This window comes from Lissotriton vulgaris, chromosome 11 (assembly GCF_964263255.1).
Source record: "Lissotriton vulgaris chromosome 11, aLisVul1.2, whole genome shotgun sequence".
Lineage (NCBI taxonomy): Eukaryota > Metazoa > Chordata > Amphibia > Caudata > Salamandridae > Lissotriton > Lissotriton vulgaris.
Window position 1 is genome coordinate 1,075,393,709 of NC_141699.1, and position 23,267 is coordinate 1,075,416,975.

At 41.1% G+C, this 23,267-nt stretch overlaps 1 protein-coding gene across 2 annotated transcripts in view; it reads right to left on the minus strand.

The window, feature by feature from the left end:
- Nucleotides 1-23,267, minus strand: part of LOC147684141 (cytochrome P450 2J2-like) — a 177,799-nt gene that overhangs the window by 101,100 nt on the left and 53,432 nt on the right. For both annotated transcript variants that reach the window (XM_086944531.1, XM_086944532.1), the window contains exon 5: nucleotides 3,575-3,751. In XM_086944531.1, the coding sequence (XP_086800657.1) occupies nucleotides 3,575-3,751 (177 nt within the window). The remainder of the gene's footprint in view (nucleotides 1-3,574; nucleotides 3,752-23,267) is intronic.

A 23,267-nucleotide genomic window follows, 5' to 3' on the forward strand; every position in this document is an offset into this window, starting at 1 on the left:
TTTTGATCACTCCTCTTGTGCACGCTCCTTTGGGCAACTTTTTTATTCCGAAAGATTTGTGGATTATCAATTGTTTGACTAAGAGACAATAAATTAAATATTGGACTCTGATTTGATATATTGTTGGTGTTGTGATATCTCTTTTTGTTTGGAGTAACTGAGTTCATTAGTGCATTGGTGCGGATTCAATGGAAACGCCCATGAACAAATAACTATATGAATATGGACTGTTTGGATCAGTTTAAAAAGAAATAGGTTTTGGACCACTGTTTTATTTTTATCGCGATATACCCAGGTCCGTACCTTTTGGGTTGCCCCATTTCAGTAATGGTTACAAAATGAGCTGCAGCAGGTGCAGTTTACAGTAAAGAATTAAAAGAATATCCAAGTCAGAATTTCACTTTGTTATGCTCCCTGCTACCAATCATAGATGTAGTTACTGAAGCTTTCTAGACACTACCTAATTTTATCCACCTCCGTATTCACAGCATCCATTCAAGCTTTTATATCAGGAGCACACCTTCATGTTAACTGCCTTCTATTTTGAAAACTGTCTCATTCAGCTCCAGCCTTCTCCTGTCTCCTACTGCTGCTTCACTTCAAAATGGTTAGAGTGTGGATTGTTGGCCACAGCTATGTCTTTTGGACAAGAGAGGCTACTAGAAAGAGAGGTATTGACAGGGACTTGGGTTTTCCTAATGTGGACTATACTTGGATTGGCCAGTGAGGGTTGAAATAGCATACATTGCTGCCTTGATTAAAAGCATTGTGGATTCCCAACCCTATCACCTCATGCACTGTGGTGGCAATGACCTAGGCACACTGACTGGTGTAGGACTGGTAATCCTAATGAAGGATACCTTTGCACAATTAATGAACATTTTTCCTCACACTGGCTTGGTGTCCTCTAACATGTGCCAAAGCCAATATTGGTTGAAACATGTTGATTACACTGATTCTGCATTCCTCAGGGACCATAACATGGGCTCTATCCACAAAAACAACCTGTGTTTCGACATGCATGGACTCTATAGAAGTTCAATTTACAGAGAAAAGCAACAGGGTGTTTCTCAGCAACCTGAAACTCTGCATCCGTTCTTATGTGTAGCTGTCATACACACACAATGATAACAAAGGTACTTCTAAGATTCACTATAGTGCCAAAAATGTTGTTCATTTTCTCTATAAAGATCTTTGTTTTTAAATATTTTGAAATATTCGCAATGATGTCAGGATGATCGCAAATACGTCCCAAAAATGCAAAAAAAGAGCAGACATTCAATAGCCACCAGCACATACAAAATGTATTACTATATAATTGATTCCAACCATCACATTAGCTATATTACTATCTAAATAGCTTTATGGAAACAAGTATAAGTCTTTGAATGTGTCTGAGACAGCATGTATGCGTGTTTCAGTGGGATCTGTGACTAGGTGCGTAAGGGTGTCAGTGGGTCTCTGAGTGGGTGTATAAGTATCTGAGTTGAGCTGTGAGTGGGTTCACGAGTGACTGAGTGTGTCTGTGAATGGGTGCATGAGTGTCTGAGTGACTCAGTGAGTAGATGCATAAGTATCAGAGTGTGTCTGTGAGTGGGTACATGAGTCTCTGAATATATCTGTAAATGGGTGCACGAGTCTCTAAGTAGGTCTGTAAGAGGGCACATGCATCTCTGAGTGGGTGTGAGACTGGGTGCATGAGTCTCTGAGTGGGTCTCTGAGTAGGTGTTTGAGTTTATGGGTGAGTCTGTGAGTGACTGCATCAGAATATTAATGGGTCTGTGAGTGAGTGCATGACTATCGATCTCCAATTGACTGTGTGACAATATGATTAATCTCTGTGTGAGTGTATGATTGTTTGAGCGGAACTGTGAGTGTATGTGAGAGTTTTACTGGGTCTATGACAGCATGTGTGAACAGCTGACTGAGTCTGTGAGTAGATCTGTCAGTGAGTGCATGAGTCTCTGATTGTGTCTGTGAGTAGTTGCATGAGTATCTGTGGATCTCTGAGTGTGTGCATGAGCCTCTCTGTGGGTCTGTGAATGGGTGCATAAGTATTTGAGTGGGTCTGTGAGAGCTGCATGACTGTGAGTGGGTCTGTGAGTGGGTGAAAGAGTCTCTGAGTGGGTCTGTGAATAGATGTGTGAGTGTCTGAGTGTTTTTTACAGTGTCTGTGAGTGTCTCAGTGGGTCTCCCAGTAGATACATGAGACTCTGGGTGAGTCAGTCAGGGGGTGCATGAGTCCTGAGCGAGTCTCTGAGTGGATGTGTGAATTTCTGAGAGGGTATGTGAGTGGGTGTGTGAGTGTCTGAGTGGGTCTGTCAATGGCTGAGTGAGTATCTGAGTGGGTGTGAATTGGTGCACAAGTTTCTGAGTGGGTGTTTCAGTGCCTGAGTGTGTCTATCACTGGGTACATCACTGTCTGTGTGGGTCTGTGAGTGATTGCACACCTCTTTGAGTGGGTCTGCAAGTGTGTGCATGACTCTCAGTGTAGGTCTGTGACTGTGTGGATGAATTACTGACTGGGTCTGTGATTGGGTGCATAAGTGTATTAGTGGATCTGTGAATTGGTGCATGAGTCTGTGACTGGGTGTATTTCTCTCTGAGTGCATCTGTGAGTGGCTGCATCATTGTCAGGGTGGGTCTGTGAAGGTTTTGTTTTTGAATTTTTGGCTGATATTAGTACATTTGCAGTGATGTTATACAGGGGGGCACGCTGGTGATTGCGACAAATTCACAAATATTGTGTGTGGAAAAAAACTGTTTCTCAACATGTTATACACATCAAGGGTCCCTCAAAGACCCCAAAATGCTAAACATATGGCCAGGGCACCTCTACCCAGGTCTCTCATACCACTGTTTATTTTAATTTTCAGCCCCAGGGACTGTTCAGATAAGGTAAAATCATGGTTGCAACTCTCTGCTCAGGTTGTGGAAAGCCAATCATGGCATTCTTGTTGGTGTATTTGCGATTAATCGTGAAATTCTCTGGAATTAACCACTATCCCAGATATACAAATTTGCATTCTCTTAAATTTCTAAACAACTACTGAACAGATTTACACCAAATTACAAAAAGCACAATCTGTGGACCACAGCTAGCTCTCTGCTAAATTTGGTGTAATTCTGTCCAGTGGTTCGGGCTGTAGTTGTGTTCAAAGCTACTATCGGAATTAACACAAGAAACACACTTTTTTTTACTCTCCTTTTCTCAGCCCCCGCTTGGCTGATTACCCCGAAACTTTCCATACACAACGAGAACCATGGATGCACTTTCTTTGGGGAAAAATTCATGAAGATTCTTCAAACTACGTCAAAGATAGAGGCAAGTCAAAGAAATGCTTTTCCTACGGAAAAATGGTCTTAACTATAACTACCTACCAGTAGGTAATATATATTTGTGTGTGTGTACACCAACACACACATGCTCTTTCCAATTGACTTCTGTAGGTGGCTCCACAAGCTTTTAGCCAATGTGTGCTCCCCCCACCCCCTCCCTAGATAAAATTAATTTCTAGTGAAGCCACTGCTGAGAGCTAGAAGAAGGCACTTTATAAAAGGCAAATAAGCTTACTGTGGACAGCTTTCTCAGATAGAAGTCTACTAGGTCCTGAGGTTCCTCTTGAAATCCATTTTGTTTGTGACTTTCAATCTCCCTCTTCACAAATCTCTGTAAATATTTGTCACACTCAAAAAAGTGCTGAATAGGTCCTGGAAGATGCTGCATCAGCTGCGGGAAAGCATTGAAGAGCTGGAAAAAGAAGTATTGATTCAAATAGTGAGTACTGTAGCTCTCAGATCTCCAAAACAACACAAGGAATACTTGAAATGGTCAATTCAGCAGGTCCAGAAGAACCAAGGCAGTTATGTGGCTGGCATGATATGATTATCACATCAGAGGTTTCTTGCACCCTTTTGTAAAACCATATGAAACAGAAGCAAATATGTCAGTAGAAAAGGGTTAGGGCTCATATATGTGATGAGTTGGGATCAATTGCTCTGAGCGGTGCCCAATGCAATCGGCCACGCTTAAACAGTTCACATGTGTAATATGGAAAGGGGGTCTGACGTGTTAAAGCAGATTAGTAGTGGTGTGATTTAACATGCTCAGGAGTGTGCCAGAGTACTATACCCAAAGTGAAGCTGTAGGTATAATCTTATGCCATATTACATTGAGTTATGCCAATTTTATTTTTTGAGTGCATGAATGTTATAGCTTCTTCACGCTTACTTTGGACATACGCAAAAACAGCTAGGAGGCATATTATGAACATTTGATCCCTCACATTGCATATCTCTGCCCCTGTTGTAAAGCCTTTGTATCATCTAAAGCACATGCATTTCATTTGTAAATTCTTCCAGTTACTGCTTGATCTGCAGAGTACTGGTCGAAAACATGGATAGACAACCACTGCTTCCAGTTTCCAAACTATGCTTTCTGCCAGTGTTGCACTATCATGGACAATTTCCAATTTCCCCTTCAGAGAATAGAATGTCCTCACAAGCATTGATTAAGCCCTAGGTTTCACCTTTCAATTGTTTTATCTAACCTTTTGTCTTAGCCAGTGCTTTTGGATAACACTGTTCTTCATTGGCAAAAAGAAAAGAAATGTTTGTCTGCCAGTAAGGAACAGCACTAGCAAAATACCTAAAGCAAGATAATATATATGTGTGCTTGTTTCATCATGCATCCCCTAAGTGATAAGGCACGCATGTACAGATATCATCACATGGATGATGCAGTGGTCATTTTGTTTTTTGATTTATTTTACTGTTCCAAGATGATGGACACTTCTTTTGTACCAGTAAATTTAAAAAATGTAGAAAAGTGCACCAAAGCACTCAATGCAGTAGTAGTGAGGAGACGTTTCGCAGTAGCCACCCCTATAAAACCACCTCTTAAACACAATTCCTCCACCCCTAAATATTAAAGGGGAATGGAGCTAATCATCCTCCTGCCTTTTTTGTGCATTGCTTCGAGTACCCACCTTCACAGTGCAGAACCCTGTGCTTATTTATCAGGGACAGCCGGTGATTCAACCTGCTGTCCTTACTTCAATTATTTGTCTTTTTAAGCAAATGGGTTGTGTTAAATTTAGGCAGGCTTTGACTGTCTTTTCCTCTTTATGGTCTGGCTTCACAGGGCAGCTATTGCTAGACAAGTATGTGAGCATCTCTTGAAAGATGCTTTGGCTCCGCCCACATGATGGGAGCCAGGGGTCATGTTTTGATTGGGCAGAAGTTGGGTGCTTCCACAAACAACTGATTGCCCTACACACAGCTGTGATCATTTTGTGCACTTATCAAGCTGCCTGAGCTTAAACTTTCAGAGGTACAGACATGGCATTGTATTGCAATTGGCATTAAATAGCCTATGGTGTTTCCTGTGGCAGCAGCACAATTGGGGAGGAGGAAAGTCATTAACCTACATGGAAATTAGGTCATGGTTGCCAGTGCAAATGTCACCTGGCCTTTTAACCTACACCAATAGTTTCTACATATCTTTGCTTCCACAGAAATGCATATCCATTCCAAAGCAATTTACGGGTAATTCAGTTCAAAAGCAAAGTTTATTTAGACTGTGGTCTTTAAACAGTTGTAGAACCAATTATAATTGATAAAACAGCACAATATATACATTCCCAGCATTAAAAATGGATACACTATCAGTAGTGGAATAACACTACTAATTTTGTACATGGGACGACCAAACTCGTTATAAGAATTATGTCTAATTTAATACATTGTCTAAAAATATATAGGAGTCATCTATCTAAAATTTATATCAAACCTAGTACAAAGATCAAAACAGATTTAAAATCTCTAAAAAATACCAGCTAATCCTTCCTGGGGAAGCTTTTAATTGCTTTCATGTAGTTACCCAGTGCAATTGCTATCTCAAGAATGGGCATTTCTGGAAGTAAAGCTGCCGCCAGAGTCCGTTGCCTTGTATCACATTTTAGAAATATTGGGCGAAGGTATCGTTTACGCTGGTCTAATACTGTTACACAGTCTCTAACAGTCTAACATTTACAGGATCCATCATGATGTAACATTTCTGCTTTTAATTGCTCATTTACCAGCCAGGGATTTATACCAATTCTTAATCTTAAAATCTCCTTTCTATACCAGTGGTTAGGTAGAATATCCAAGTAGGGGAACCAATTTTCATTTAGCCATGATTCTCTCATAATTTGTACAGATTTTTGCTTACTCAGCTAATCTATGTCAGCCTTTCTAGAAACTTCTTGTTCATGGTTTCTAATACCACTCTTAGCAAATTCTATGTGTAAGGATACCTGACAGATTGTCACCTTTATATTCTCACTAGCCAATAGAAATTTCTTCCTTGCCTCCCTAGCCTATTTTAGGCTACTCGATTGGATCTCCTTTCTGCACCATTGAGATACCTTCTGACCTGTCTCTGTGTCCAATTGTTTCCAAAATCTAATTAAAACCATTTAAGACTGTATGCTCCAGGCAATTGTACCTATCTCGGTTCTTATTGCCTGGATCATCGATGAGCGTGGTAATGACAGCAATGTTTACAGACTCTTCCCTTCCTCTAAATCCCAATCATGTTTAGCACTTAGATAAAGAATTTCTGCTCCATAGAGTTACCTGTGGGGGTATCATTGCGCTAAAAGCCTTTAATAATGGTCTGTGGGACATGTCTCCATAATCTCTGTTAAATTTTTTCAGCCCACAGATCGATGCAAAAGCGTTAGGTTTCTGTGCTTCTAAATGAGTGTGCCACTTTAAGGTACTGTCAAACCACAGCCCAAGGTATCGGTATTCCTTCACTATTTCTAATTTCAAATCTCCTAAAAACCAATTAAAACTGGTATCTTATTTCCCAAAACATAACATTTTTGTTTTATCCATATTTACAGTTACAAATTTCCCAACACAGTACTCTCTGAAAGCATTTAGCTTCCTTTGGAGGCCCATTTCAGTCTGATCCAATATCACCGGATCGTCTGCATACAATAGGCAAGATACTTTCTTGCCGTCCATTCTTGGGCTTGCACTTCTTTCGACCTCTAGGGTTGTCGGTAAATCAGCTAAAAATATAGCAAAGAGCATGGGGGCCAGCACACAGCCCTGTTTAAGTCCATTCTCAATTGCTATTTTTGGCATCAAAGCTCCTCCTGTATCTCTAATTACCTGTGAGAAAAAGTACCAAGGCACATCCCTCTTAGTTACTATTCTCCAAATAGCATTTAGCCATTACAGCTCTTACGAAAGGTAATTTCACAAGCTCCTCATAGTCCTCAAAAAGACATGTACAATGTTGAATGTTATTCCAAGTCCATTTATTAACAATTCCTTTATTTTGCCACACCGTCACAGCCGACGCGCGTTTCGCCCTCCGCGGGCTTTTTCAAGGCTAACAAATTACGTGGTGAGCATGTATCTTTTGCCGTCAACAAGAAATCGTATAGCCTGAGCGTAAAAGGGTCCTTTAAAGTGTTTGTTTAGTACACCGGGAATTGGGCTCGTGGAGTATGGAGTCAATCTTTCCGTTCTTTGATCAGTAACAAGTAATTACTCATTAGATGGAGCCATGATAAGTCCCATCGCCATCCCGTGTTCTCACGTCTCTCGTGTGGAGTTCCGTTTCGTTTGGTCTGACCAATCTAGTAGTCACTCTTTTAGGGTATTCAATTTGTTGTGGGATTACCTTATCTCGGGGTTTCGGGATTCCCCCTTGAATCTCCAGCTGCAGGAGGTTATGGTCACTACCTCCTTTTGGAATATCTTAAACCTCTTTATAAGAGCAACGTTCCAAGCAAACATAAACATATAGTCTATTGGGCAGTTTTGTTTGCCTATTTTAAAAGTTGTCTGTGCTAGGCTACCTGATTCTAATCTGCCATTCAGGCAGAATAGGCCCTTTGTCCCTAGATAATTTCCAAATGCGTCATCCTGTCTTAAAAGTTCACAGGCTAGAAAGGATACTTGTTTTACTTCATATGCTTCCAAAATTTCGCTATGCCAGAGATCTACCTTCTTTGGGTTCAATTTATGGTTAAAATCCCCCATAATAAAAAATATATCTGAACCATACCTTTCACATAAAAAATCTCCACTGGTAATGCTTCATATTCCCTTGAAACATTCCTTTAAAGCCAGAGCTATAGGCATTGCCAATACTTGTTTTAATTTAATTACGAGATGTGTTTGTTTACTGTGCCTCTCTGTGGCAGCAAAGCCTACTGCTGCAATTGCATCATGTGAGCTCGGCCTTCGCTGGTTTGGCACTCTACAGAAATGTTTGGCTTTTTTAATTATCTATGTTAAGGATTATACTTTCTATTTCTGTGACTCTGTGCATTACTGTTTCCGGTTAGAACCAAGTTATGCTTGTCCCTCCCCTAGTTTTAAAATCATAGGTTGTACACGACTCAGCAAACACAAGAGGTTAATGGAGCATTTCTCTTTAATGCCTGTTATTTTCTATCTATTGTGTCTTTGTTATAAGGGGATTTACATAACAGGTTGTATATTTAATGACTTACTTGGAATGTGTGCTCTAGTGTGTAAATAATAAATGTGTGTTATAGTCAAGCTAACTAATTGAAGTGCTTTTTTGCTTCGAATCCTTCAGAGGGATGTATTTTACCTTTTTCTTTCTGAAGAGGTATGTTGGTGCATGGGGAAGCACAGCAAGAGTAAAGAATCCTCTCTCCTTCTTCTGCCAGGAAAAGGGGACCTTGTGATCCTGCAAAAGGCCATTTTAAGGAGTGACCCTCTACTGAGGGTCACAATTTTTCTGAAAACCAGCTTCAGATGATTATAAAGTTCCTATCGGAACATTATAAAAAGCAACAGAGGGTCAAGAAACCTGAGGAAGCAATTCCTCAGGTTTCCTCCTCTTTGTCATACCCTAGCTAAGATACAGATGATTTAGAGACTGGAGCGCCAAGAGGAAAAGCAATCTGCCGTTATCTGTAGATGAAGATAATCTTTCTGCAAGTGATAAATGTTTCAGAGAGTTTAACAAGCCATTTTTTCCAAGGTTCCCAGTGAATTCAGCTGAGCCGAATATCCAAATTTCCCTGTAATAGACTTTTATAGATGTCTGAGAAATATAGAGGAATTAACATCATCTACGAGTTCAGTTTAAAGTGTAACCCATTGAACGATGAACAGAATTACATTTAGATGTATTACAAACTAGCTGTACCCGGCCACGCGTTGCTGTGGCTCAGTCTGGTTAAATGGAAGAGAAAGAAAAAAGTAAGCGCACGTTTCTAATATGTTTAATTTCATTGTGGGTATAAAATATGATTTTGTGACTATTGTCTGTATGCATCCCTTGTAGTTGTTGCGCAGCAAGCGAATCAATAGGGTCAGTTCGGCCTTTTGATTAAAACACGTGCATATTGGACACGCGCATATTCGAATCCAACGTTGTGTATATATAAACACACGGTAATGTTGCAAAGTGAACCAACTCCTTCCCCAACCCTCCACCCACTTCCTGGTCTGCCATCCTGACACAAACTGTCCATCCTAATCTATGTAGACTATTGCCTCTATGCGTCCTTTCTTAATGTTGCAAAGTGAACAAACTCCTCCCCACTCCCTCCACCCACTTCCCAGTCTGCCATCCTGACACCAAGTGTCCATCCTAATATATGTAGACTATTGTCTCTATGCGTCCATTTTAGTTGTTGCACAGCAACCCAATCGATAGGGTCTGTTCGGCCTTTCGATTAAAAACACATGTGTATTAGAGACACGCGTATTCTAATCCAACGTTGTGTATATATAAACACGCGCTAATCTTGCAAAGTGAACCAACTCTACCCCCCTCCATCCACCCACTTCCAGGTCTGCCATCCTGACACCAACTGTCCATTCTAATATATGTAGACTATTGTCTCTATGCATCCTTTCTTAATGTTGCCAAGTAAACCAACTCCTCCCCCCTCCCTCCACCCACTTCCTGGTCTGCCATCCTGACACCAACTGTCCAGCCTAATATATGTAGACTATTGTCGGTATGCGTCTATTGTAGTTGATGCGCAGCAACCCAATCGATAGGGTCTGTTCGTCCTTTAGATTAAACACATGCACGTATTTGACATGGGCGTATTCGAATCCAACGTTGTGTATATATAAACACGCGCTTATTCAAATTCAACGTTGTGTCAAAATTTGAAATCAATCGGTGAAGAACTTTCATATATTTAAGATTTTTATCAAACGCACATTGACATTTTTATGTGTCTGTTTGGGCTTTCGATTAAAAACATGTGCGTATTCGACACACGCGTATTCGAATCCAACGTTGTGTATATAAAAACCCGCGCGTATTCGAATGCAAGGATGTGTCAAAATTTCAAAGCAATCGGTGAAGAACTTTCGGAGATTTGAGATTATGAACAAACGAACAGTTACATTTTTATTTATATAGCTAGATTTGAAGCCAAACTGATGTTCACAAGTCTCAAGAATATGTTGTAAAATGCAGAATCACTACTGGAAGTCCAAATCATTTTACAAAGTTTAGATGCAACAGCATAAAGCATGCAAAGAATTCAGTAAAAGCAACGCAAACAAAGGAACAACATCTATACATGGGTACATCTAAATTACCTAAACTAAGCCTGAACAGAATAGCAATAATTGGGGGAAACCCTAATAAGATCGAGTAAAGCAGGAAGGTGTCATCATTCTTATGTAGAAGTTCTCCAAAATCAGGAGTATTGCATAGCTTAAAGCCACACAACAAGGGGGCATGGCTTGCAAGCTCAAGATGGCTGGCGGACTCTAACATCGCACCGCACTGCACCCATATTATCTGTAATTTTCACCTCCAAAGTGGTGTCATAGGATAGTCCGGAGCACGTCGGCTAAGGAGGATAAGGTGCACAAGGAGTGCAGCGGTGAAGCATGTTTGGCTGCAGGACTGGAGCTGCAGCTCCACGCTGAACGAGCAGCAAGATTGGTTATGGGTGCGGCCTGCGCCATATCTTAAACATGGCCCGAGGCCGGAAGAAGCCAGAGGAACGCAATGACGGACAGAGGCAGATGATACACTGCTAGCTGTCAGACCTGGGGGCCGTCGTGCTCGCCCTGCTTCTTGCCCACCATAGAGGATCCGATGTGACGGAGCTGTGCAGAGTATGCAGAGGTATTGGCTGCGGAGGTGGGCCTTGCTGGGGTGCCGAGCTCTGGAAGCCCAGAACTGGAAGCAGGCACCTTGATTCTGGAGCCCACTGGAGTGCAGAGGTTTTGCAGCAGAACCTAAATGGAGGTGAGAGTCGGGAGGGGGACTCACAGCGGTGTGTTGGGCTCCTGGACTGAGACACCAGGCCCCACAACACTAGAGCACCGGGGCTGGAGCTGGGCCTGGAGATGTGCGGCATGCTCTGAAACCACAGCGGCCTGAGACACGCAGAGTGAACATGGCTGGAGTTAAAGGGTAAACATCTAAACTCCCCATAAAATTGAAGATCCTATTAAATTCACTGCTAACAGGTGCATATGGTCACGCCCATTCATGAAACTGTCTCTCCCTCTATTGTGGGCGCAATGGTGAATGCCACCCTGCTTACTCTAGTTCCCTACTGAAACGATTATCCATGTGTGATTGACTTGACACAAGGCGTAGAGACATCGTTTGTGAAGCACATTAATTCCTATACTACCAATAAACACTGGAGTAGCTGACCCCCTTTGAGATACTCCATGGGAATGAATACTGGAGGACACTCAGCGGAAACATTGTGCTGGGTTATAGGGCTGTATTTGCGGTCCTGAGTTGCAACAGGCCCGATTCCGGTCTGCTCATAGGGCACTAGAACGTCATTGCCAGGATGATAAGTAAGAAACGGGAGGTGGTGGCTATGTAGAGGTGTGCCATCTGTTCGCTATCTGAGGGCAGGGATTTCCTTGACTGCACGTCTCTATAACTTCAAGGCGTTGGCTCAGCCGAATTACCCGCGGTCCTATCTGCCAAAAGAAGGGATACTGCCACACCCAAAACTGATATGGGGCAATCCAGAACAGTGGGCTTCACACAAGTATACTCCTTTTACTCTGTGCCACACACTTTCCATGTCCTCGTTGATAGGATATTGTGCACATCTAACCCATTGCCATATTTGTTACAGTCAGAGTATCTAGGTTGCACGCACTCGGATCATAATCCGCAGTATATATCTCTGGCATGGGATGTGAAGCCTTCTCTGATTCCAATGTGGCAGTAACAATTTACCATCCTGGAAGACTTGCCTTTCCGCGAGTCCCTCCTCTCTGCTGCACAGCAGTATTTTGAGCAGAATGCAGTCACAGCGTTTTACGTTTCACTCTAGTGGGACGCGTTTAAGGTGACGCTGAGAGGCAGCTGCAAGGGGTTGGGTTGTAGGATGCAATGACAGGTGGAGCAGGAACTCCTAGGACTGGAGCGGGAATTATTATCACTGGAAGCACCCATATCCTCGGATGCTTCCCGCTCCTCAAAGCTGGAAAAAAGGAGGACATCACACACAGCTCTTTTCAAAAGGCTGAGATGCCTTAACTACACAGCACACTCAGACAGGAGACACGCACAAGTGGACCAAACTGACACCCTGCTTGCCTGGTTAATTAATAAAAAAGTAGAGAGGAACCCCTTATTGCTAGACAAGGGAAATGAGGTATTCTCAACCAACAAAAAATTTAATTCCCTTGACCCTCCGATATCACAATAGTAAACACACACATGTTTACATTACACCAACATACACCAATGTCGTATACACATTAAAACAGTTTTATTTGCACAAAATATTTAATTCTTCAATTTCATTGCACTTAAAAACATCTAAAAATACCCTTCGACCAACATTTTTCACTTTATGCTCTCATAAGCACCTTCCTATAAAGATGCAGAAAGTGCATATAACTCACACTAACATAGATACTACACAACACATTATTATGACCCGCATAATAAGACAACACAAACTGGAAGATGCTCTCTTTGTCATATACCAATGCACATTGAAATTAGCTACAAACCACATTGTCATCATCAGTATTTGATTGTTACAGTGTTTGTCCTTCAATTGTGCTTATGATTAGCGTTGATGCGTTTAATCTGGAACAAGTCATGATCTAGAGTAGCACTCACAAAGTTGTATCTACCATTGGATTGGGGCGGTTAGAAGTACCTAACTAAGAGCACTATTATTTAGCGTCTCAACTACAATGGGTGGCTCGATGGGTTGCAGACCGGTACCTGTCGGACACAGTAGGTAGGGAAGCCCTATATACGGTTAGTGCCATTCTCTCTCTGTTTCACCCCTGTGGTAGGAGGATTGGTCCTCTTCCCCTTCTGTTGCAGGTCACCTACAGTTGCTATCGGAGGTCACTTGTCCTCACCAAGAAGGTCAAACCATACGCCCCAGCGATTCTATTGCTGGGGACACCCAGAGGATATGGAATAACTACTCTGACTGATGCAGTTATGCTTATATTTTATTTCTGATACATATGCTGTAACTAAGCGTGTTTATATGTTACTGCAAAAAACAGCACATAGATCAAACGAAAAAATAATAAAGCCACAAAACTGAAATATAGCAAAGAGGTCTGTAACCCTTTAAGTCTAAAAGGAATCCGTCTAAAGCTAAATTGTGACCACCAGTTAAGCCTCCACCAAACATTTGGGAATACCACCGCATGTGTCCCTGTACTTTTCACACATTTTCACATATTAGAACTTGGCAACCCTATTCTATACTCCCATCTCATGGTCTGAACATCAGGATGTCCTAGAATTCCTCCAGTCTCTAGATACAACATGATTAAGGGTCATCCCTTTGTTTGTTGGCGTCACTCGACCTCACCAAAAGTTGTTTTCCCAAGCCTCACATTCTCTCATACACAATGTGCCTTTTTCTAGCTATGAGATCACACAAACCCACCCGCAAAAAAAAGGAAAACATTGCAACCCGAGCAAACTTTCACATTGAAGAGTAAATGTTAGAGTCCAAATGCTTAAGGCCTTTGGTCAAGCTAACGTAGCAAAACACTTCGATACACATTTTAATGCATGGTTATGGATGCATACATAGTTATTAAAAAAAAACATGATACTATTCAAAGGAATACGTGAGTATATATGGAGTTAACAAAATTACTCAAACTATATAAATGAAGAAAGATATGAGAACTGAAATTTGGTACCATTATAACTTATAATGGTACCAAAGCAAACATTAGTATGCACACTCGTACAAATGTCTGAATTATACAGCAAATTCACTTTCAGTATTCCAGTCAATTGCACCACTTTTCGTTAATGACATTACAGCACACAAATATATGGCACTACATGCATGTATATATGCATAATCAAGACGTGAAGGTTTGGAGCCAAAATTACACTGCTCCACTCCTAAAAAGGGAATGGAAGGATCCAGAGAAGACTTCGGTTATCAGGTTTTTAGAATGACTTTTGGTTGAGGGGGGAATTGATCTTCCTCATAAAACTATCAATAAATCCATTACTCTCCAACATGATTGACCAATCAGCCAAATTCAGAGGAAGTAGCAATTCCAGACCCAGTGGATTAGTGGGTAAAATCCTCTTTAAAGAGAGCCTGCTTAAGCTTGAATCTGAGATTAAGAGCAGGTATATATTCTTTCAGGGTGAGCTATATCCCATTTATTGGCAGATGTGTAAGCTCAGGCAACATTTCTCTCTCACCTAACCTTTGATAATCTAACTGCATCAGCTATGGCAGTTAGTAAAATAATAGTGGCAAGGAGACAGCTGTATTTGAACAGTTAGAAGAATGACTCTTCAAAGAAAATGTGTCTACTAACGATGCATTTTTCAAGAGATTAACATTTTGGGGAAAACCTGGAGTACAAAGCATACTCTCCCCTTCAAGTCTAGGTCAAATACTTTTTGTACAATAAAAAAGCCCTGTGTGAATTTGATTCCTCTTTTAATAAGAGTCAATTTGAGTCAATTTTCCTAGGCGATAACTCCAAGTAGTCCCAGGGCTCATGGACCAATCAGTCCTCTGGACTGTGCCAAGGGGGAACCCGAAGATAGAGTTAGTGGGAAACTAGTTGACTTTCTCAGCAAATGGCAGAAACCGGTCCTAGGAAGCTTGTTTCCGGTCCAGGGAAGGCATGGCTTGGCAGTACGGGCTGGACTGTTCCCATGAGGCATAGGGTCAGACTGATTTGCATATGGCCATGTATAAACTGGGGTGGCAGAGTAGGCTAAAGAACGGTGATGGATTAAACCCAGATCTGTTGACTGGGTGTAAGTGTTTGATTGGTTTAGATGTTCCGTCCATCACCACCCCCTTTTGTACCACTTTGTTCGCCATAAGTTGGCAGGGTATGCTCAGACGGTGCACAGACAAAATATCGACTCCAAAATATCGAATGGACAAAATATCGAGTTAAAAATATCGACAACAATAAAATATCGATAACAATATCGTTGGTCAAAATATCGAATAAAATAATGATAAAAAAATATCGAGTACAAAAATATCGACTCAAAAAAATTGACAAGACAAAATATTGATGAATAGTCAAAGTAAAAAATATAGATAATATGTAGAAAAAAGGTTAAAAAAAAAAATGTATTAATAGTAATATAAATTGTAGTTAATGTTTAGGAGCGGGATGTTGGGTTAATAGGGGATAAGGGTGGGGAGTAATTTAATAATAATTAATTAATTAATATATGTTTGTAAATATTTTTAATTAATAATTAATTGGTAATTAATTAATATTAATTAGTTAATTAATTAATATAATTTTGTACATATTTTTAATTAGTAATTAATTGGTAATTAAATAATATTAATTAGTTAATTACATTACTTAGAGTAATTTATTTATATATATAATTTTTAGTTATTGTTAATTAATTAATTGGGAAAAATAATATTAATTATTAAATTAGATTAATTACAGCTAGTGTGCTAATATATTTACTTTATTGTTATTGTTAATTAATAATTAATTGGTAATTAAATAATATTAATTCATTTTGGGTAAATGAGTATTTTTAGGGTTCAGGGTCAGTTTTGGTTTTTTGGGTAAAGGGGTATTTTTAGGGTTCAGGGTCAGTTTTTGTTTTTTGGGTAAAGGGGTATTTTTAGGGTTCTGGGTCAGTTTTCAGTTTTTGGGCAAAGGGGTATTTTTAGGGTTCAGGGTCACTTTTCAGTTTTTGGGTAAAGGGGTATTTTTAGGGTACAGGGTCAGTTTTCAGTTTTTGGGTAAAGGGGTATTTTTAGGGTTCAGGGTCAGTTTTCAGTTTTTGGGTAAAGGGGTATTTTTAGGGTTCAGGGTCAGTTTTCAGTTTTTGGGTAAGGGGGATTTTTAGGGTTCAGGGTCAGTTTTCAGTTTTTGGGTAAAGGGGTATTTTTAGGGTTCAGGGTCAGTTTTCAGTTTTTGGGTAAAGGGGTATTTTTAAGGTTCAGGGTCAGTTTTCAGTTCTTGGGTAAAGGGGTATTTTTTGGGTTCAGGGTCAGTTTTCAGTTTTTGGGTAAAGGGGTATTTTTAGGGTTCAGGGTCAGTTTTGGGTTTTTGGGTAAAGGGGTATTTTTAGGGTTAAGGGTCAGTTTTCAGTTCTTGGGTAAAGGGGTATTCTTTGGGTTCAGGGTCAGTTTTCCCTACTGTTGCACCCACTGGAGTGGGAATAGTAATTTTAACCCCTACGCTATCCAACGCTTTCCCTACGCTTGCACTCTTTGGAGTGGGAATAGTATTTTTTACACTTCTGGTATCGTACGGTAATATAATAGTATCTTATTTAATTATAGTATGTTACTATATATATATGTTTTAACAAATAAGATTGTAAACATTTTTTTTTTATTTGCATTTATTATTTAATTATTATAAGATAATTTAAGTATTTTTAAGTATATTTTAGTAATTAAATTTGAATATTAATTTAATTTAACACTGTTTTTAATAAAGTCGATACTTTTTTACAACTATATTATTGTAAACGATATTTTGTACTCGATATTTTTGTACTTACCTGTTTGTAGATACAAACTCGATATTTTGACTGTCGATATTTTGTCCACGATATTTTTGCAAGTCAATATTTTGTCCCTCGATATTATTTCAGTGATCCGCTCAGACGTGAGTCCCCTGCTCACTTTGCCACTGGATTCAAGCAAGCCTGGCTGAAGACGGCTGTAATGCCAGAAACCGGTCCTAGGAAGCTTGTTTCCGGTCCAGGGAAGGCATGGCTTGGCAGTTCGGGCTGGACTGTTCCCATGAGGCACAGGGTCAGACTGATTTGCATATGGCCATGTCTGAACTGGGGTGGCAGAGTGGGCTAAAGAACTGTGATGGATTAAACCCAGATCTGTTGACTGGGTGTGAGTGTTTGATTGGTTCAGATGCTCCGTTCATCACCACCCCCTTTTGTACCGCTTTGTTCGCCATAAGTTGGCAGGGTATGCTCAGACAGAGTCCCTTGCTCACTTTGCCACTGGATTCAAGCAAGCCGGGCTGAAGACAGCTGAAATGCCAGAAACCGGTCCTCGGAAGCTTGTTTCCGTTCCAGGGAAGGCATGGCTTGGCAGTTCGGGCTGGACTGTTCCCATGAGGCACAGGGTCAGGCTGATTTGCAAATGGCCATGTCTGAACTGGGGTGGCAGTGTGGGCTAAAAAACGGTGATGGATTAAACCCAGATCTGTTGACTGGGTGTGAGTGTTTGATTGGTTCAGATGCTCCGTCCATCACCACCCCCTTTTGTACCACAGAATTTAGTAGGGCATAGGCATTCCAACATGACTTTATTTTATTTTGACAATGAACTATGGGCAATCATATAAATGAATTAGCAGCAAAAGAAAGAGCAATTATTAAAGCTCTGAAGTGGGCAACAGGAGCACCCTTGCTGAGTGCCTCATCCCTCTTCTGCACACTCTTTACTGCCCCGCCTCCTTTCTGCTCAAACAGGCCTCCATGTCATTCAAGGGTAAGATTTCAGGCTGCTGTTGAAACACGCCTACTGACGTCAGTTGCCAGAATTCGTCACAAGGTCAGAGAAGTGAAGCAAGGTGGACGCAGCTTCAAGCAGGGTTCCGAGCAAGCCCGTGTAAGCCTGTGTCTATTTTCGTAGACGCAGTCTGCTCGGAGCCAGCATCAGGACTTTGTTGGTCATAATAGAGGCCAGCAGCAGGGGAGTTCCAGTGGTGCTTTGATGCCTGGTGGTGTACAGCCACCTTCGACTTTGTATTCTGTAGAGTTGTCTGCAGCTACCCAGTCAATGTCCTTTAACCCACTATAACATTATTAAAGAATGTTTAAGCTCATCCCAGCAGTATGGCACTGTGGGGGGTTATGTGCAACCTCAGAAGTATTGCAGAGAAGTGAAATTTGCAATGAAGCTATTACAGTTGCCAGCAAAGAGGTGGGGTTTGGTAAAGATTTTACTCTCCCTGACATTGACATTGATTTGCATGTGGAGGGTAGGGAGGGTTCTCCCAATTGCTGTCCCTCACTGGAAATGCCTGATGAAGAGGCCTACTTAATTCAATTCCCCCTTCTCTTCTCTGCTTCTATCATTTCCTCCATTGTACTGTAGTTCTTCTCCTTTGGAGGGTACCTTTCAGAATTAGACAATGATGTCTTCCTCCCGAGTACCTATTTGAACACCGATAATGGAGGAGATGGCGCTTCATCTGATATTTTATTTTGCATTGAAAAGATTTCATTCTATATTTTGTCTTTATTGGAAAAAACTGTTTCATGTTCTGATCATGTATTGGAAATTATGTCTGCAATTTTGTTTGAAGTGCAGAACGTAAATAAGTCTGGCCCTTCCAAGTCAAAGTCAGACACAAATGCAATAAAGGATAGCATTGTGAAACAAAAGTCTAAAAAATCTAACATGGTTGTGCCCTCAGGAAAGGCAAAATATATCTCTGCTCATGCTGCTATACTGCTGGGTTATGTGGTGCCCCCAAAAAATGACTGTTTTTTTTTTTTTTAAATGAAGAGCTATGTTTAAGTATGTTGTTTGGATACCTGGACCAGAACACCTCCTTGGGCAGAGTTAGGGGTAAAGAAAGGCACCAAAAAACGCTGGGATGGTAACTGGATCAGCAACTCAGTCAGGTGTGAGGTTCTAAGGGGAGATGGCAATTGCTAGCACATCAGCCACATTGCATCATATTGTACCAGATTTAAGTGGTTAAGCAGGGCCATGATGGAGGGTGAGGTGGAGTCTTCAGTAAGAAGTCAGAAGGGTGCGTCTAAGAAAAAGAATAATACAAAAATAAGAAGAGTGCCTAAATGGAAAACAAAAAACTGCATTTCCACAAGGATTATGATAGAGAGAGTTTGTGGGTAGGGCGTTAACAAAATTCCTTCTTGAAGGCAGTGCCTCAACTGCCTACTACACAGAATTTCCTGTATGATGATCCTGTTTGGGGTAGAGGCGAGAACTGAAGCAGTGCTGGCTGGTTTCACTCTGTCCTTTCTACCCTTCTGGGACCCTTGAGTATCTTATCGAATGTCCTGCTTGAGCCTCCTGGAGTGGGAATAGGAAGTGGGGTTTCTTTTCCCTTGCTGGAGACAGGTTCTGGTTATGCTGGTAATTTGGTTGGGTGACTTGATGGAAAATATCCCACCTAGGGGGGACAAATAAGGTGTCTCAGATGTCTCATCCACCGACTACGAGAAATGTAGATCATGGCACTGCAGCAGCCTCTACCTCATATGCCTGTCCGTTGCTCAATTATGAGGCAAAAATGCTTGGGGGCCGATTATGATCGAGGTCGGAAAGCCACCGACCGCTAGTCAGAAGCTTTCCACCACAGTCGGAGCGTTCCGACCGACACGGTCGGTTTGGAGTCCAACCCCTAAATTATGATATCTTCGGTGGGAGCGTAAAACGGCCGGTAATTCCGATGCGGTTACGACCGTCTCTCAGAGTCTTCCAACCAGTGGCCCGCACCGTAATTCCCTATAGACGCCATTTCCGCCATCGGGATTATGATGTTGGTTTCCCACAGTCTTTCCATGCTGGCCTTTCCGACATGGAAAGGCTGTCGGAAAGTGACATTGGGATCCCTAGCAGTGTCACCCTACCTCAGCGGCCTACGGTTGGTGGTTGAGGGGGTACCAAGGGTGTAACGCTGTAAATACCTACAATGTGTGGCAGGCACCATGGGGTGCCTGACACAACGGTTCAGGGTTTCACACACACACCCATTTCTGTATGGGAGCCTGTATAATAGCCGTTTATGGCTGTAACACAAGCTCCCATTGAGAAATGGGAATATGTGACTGAACAGTGTTTAGTCGCCTTGTAATGAGGTGGTTGGGACTGCCGGCCAGAGGTCAGTCGGTCGGTCCCGAGACGATGTTGGTAGGAGGCAACTCTGACCAACATAAAAATGAGCCCCTTAGTCTGATGATTGAGGAACTTCTATTGTTGCCCCTGATAGGCCCTTCTCAGAGGACCAGTGTGAAGCACAGCGCTCTATCATTGGTTCTGGATTTTATCCCGTAATTTGATAACAAGTCTCCCCCAGTAGATAGAAGCTCCATCTTCAACTCTTTTATGGAGATTGACACCTTAACATTGGTGAAAAATTGTGACATCATAAATGTGACTACTATTTCGTTTGGTCTGTTCCCTTATTCGAGAGTCACCTTTGGTTCCCTGGTTATCTCAAATTCAGTTATTCAGAATTGTGAGTATTTTTTAAAGTGAGGGATTGATGTCTTATTTGGAACCCCCTATTAAACAATTGAATGGTCTAAAAGTATTTAAGTCAATGGTGATGGGTGCAGTGGGGCTTTATTCTCATGTTATACATGGGAATCCCAAAGACATAGTTTTTTCATTCGGGCAAAAGGGTCGAGAAAATAATGTGGTGGAAGGTCCTGTAATCCATTTGAAGGATGATTTCACTCAGTGGAGATGGGTGGCAGGTAATTTGAATTACACCAGCTCTTCAACCAGGATCAATGAGCCTTTGAGGTAGCCTGGATGGGCTACTTCCGTCATGGAATATGTCCAGATTGGGTTATGATGAGGAAAATTTGAATTTTTGAAATCCTCTGATCCCTAATAATGTATTTACAAGAAACCAGGTCTAGTACAAAGTTCGATTGCATTGGTTATTTTGCATTTTCCTGTCATGCAAAGCATTCCAAAAGGGGCCATGCATGTGGGTTGGCAATTGTGCTTAGGAACACACTTAACTGGAATCATACAGTTGATATACATCCCTTGAATTTGTGTCTATGCTTGAAGTTGGCCTTCCAGGGTGCCAATGGCTGTCCATTCTTCTTTTTATTAGTGAATATGTATATTCCACCTGGGAAACCATTTGATCCCCTGGTGAGCTCGCTTTTTGTTTTTGTTCACGATATGTGTATTACTGAAGATTGCCTCTGTGTTATAATCATGGGCGACTTAAATGCAAAGGGGTCTAATTCTGCCTCTACAACCTTTGGCAATGTTGACAAATAACATATATGGTCCATTCCGGAGATTCTGTTTCCTGATAAAACTTGAAGAGACAAGCATGGGTTTCTGTTACTTGAGACTCTTAGAAAATTTGACCTGATTATATTAAACAGGAGATCTCCTGCTGCTGAAGCTGCTTTGTATAGATTTCACGCTTTCTCCACTTAGAGTTTACTTGATTATGCGGTAGTCTCTTTTGAAATGTTTCAGGAATGTGAGAATCTCACTGTTTTTCCAATGGATATGGTGATCAGAGCTTAGTTGGTACGTTTGTGGCCTTTAGTCTCCAGAATTAGATTTGGGAAACCCTCTATTGGGTATGACTGGTTTTAACAAGTTGAATGGTTGGTCTTTTTGGAAATTTTGGAATACGTCTGCCGTAAGAATTAATATCAAGGGACTTTGTGCCGACCCTGTGGGACATGCTTGTGGTGATCTTAATATTTTTTTCGATTCCCATATGGAAGAGTTCTATAAATTGAGCACTAGGCCTGATGTAACGCAATTGTCAAAAAAGAGAAAATCCCCATTTAAGGCAATAAATTTACCGATAAGAAAACAGATTTTGCTGTTTTCCTTAGTTCTGCAGCATGAAATTGACCACCTTAAATGGTTTAGAACCTGACGCAAACTCCATGAAGGTATGAGGGAATGTGATTTAAAATGGATCAATCGAAGTGACTGCAAGTGCCAAAGACTCTAGGAAAAACTGAAGTTTGATCACCAAATATTATGACTATAGAGGGGGAAGGTGTTGGGAAACCCTATTCCTGAAAATGCTTTAGAGGAATATATCTCCCAGTTGTATCTGAGTAACAACAAGTTAGATATACCTGTGACTCTACATGTGGATGAGGGTTTGTATTCTATATATCGTGCTCCCTCTGTTGATAAGATAGCGAGATTTAAAAAGAACAACATATCTTATGGCTATTTGGAACCTGATGAAGTTCCCATTGCCATTAAAAATGAGACTGTAGCTTGGGGATCCTTTCTTGCCACATTATTTAATTATTTAATGTTATCCTTCTGGGAAAATCCCCCAATCATAGAAGGGTAGTGTTATTGTACGGCTGTATAAGAAGGGTCTTTAATCCTCCCCAGCAAGTTTATACAGATAGCATTCCTGGATGCTTCTAGCAAATCCTTTGCCAAGAGTGTACTCTGTCATGTACTGCAGCGGGTTCAAGATCAGAATAACCTGGAACAAGTGGGTTACATAGTACACTGGATAATATTGTGGCCCTTAACTGTAGTAGAAAAATATGGCTTTTCTCGAGGTATGCCAGTATGCACAACTTTTATTGATTCCTCCACATCGTTTGACAGAGTTGATCGCCAAGCACTGTGGAGAAATCTTCTTCTTTTGGGAGTTCTGCACCACCTTTTGGGTCTCATCAAAGAGCTAAATACCAAAACTGGGCACAAAAACTTCTGATGGGAGGCACGCAGTGTTTATCCTGCAAGGTTAAAACCCAAAGCAATCTTAAGAAAGGTTGCTTGTTGGCTCCCCTTTTGTTTTCTTTATATATTTATGAACTTCCAAGCTCCTTAAATCAAGTGATGGGGGATCCTCCCAGAATCTGAACAATGTCCATTGGCTCCCTACTAGATGCAGATGACATAGCCATTATGAACCTTCCTCCTATTGGCTTGCAGCAACGTCTTGTAGCGTTGTCAAAGTCTGCAGAAGCCCACTTTCTAAAGATCAACATTTCTAAAAAAAAAATCTTGATCTTTTGTAAGAATAGGTCAAGACTAAAGAGGAATTTATTTGGAATTTGG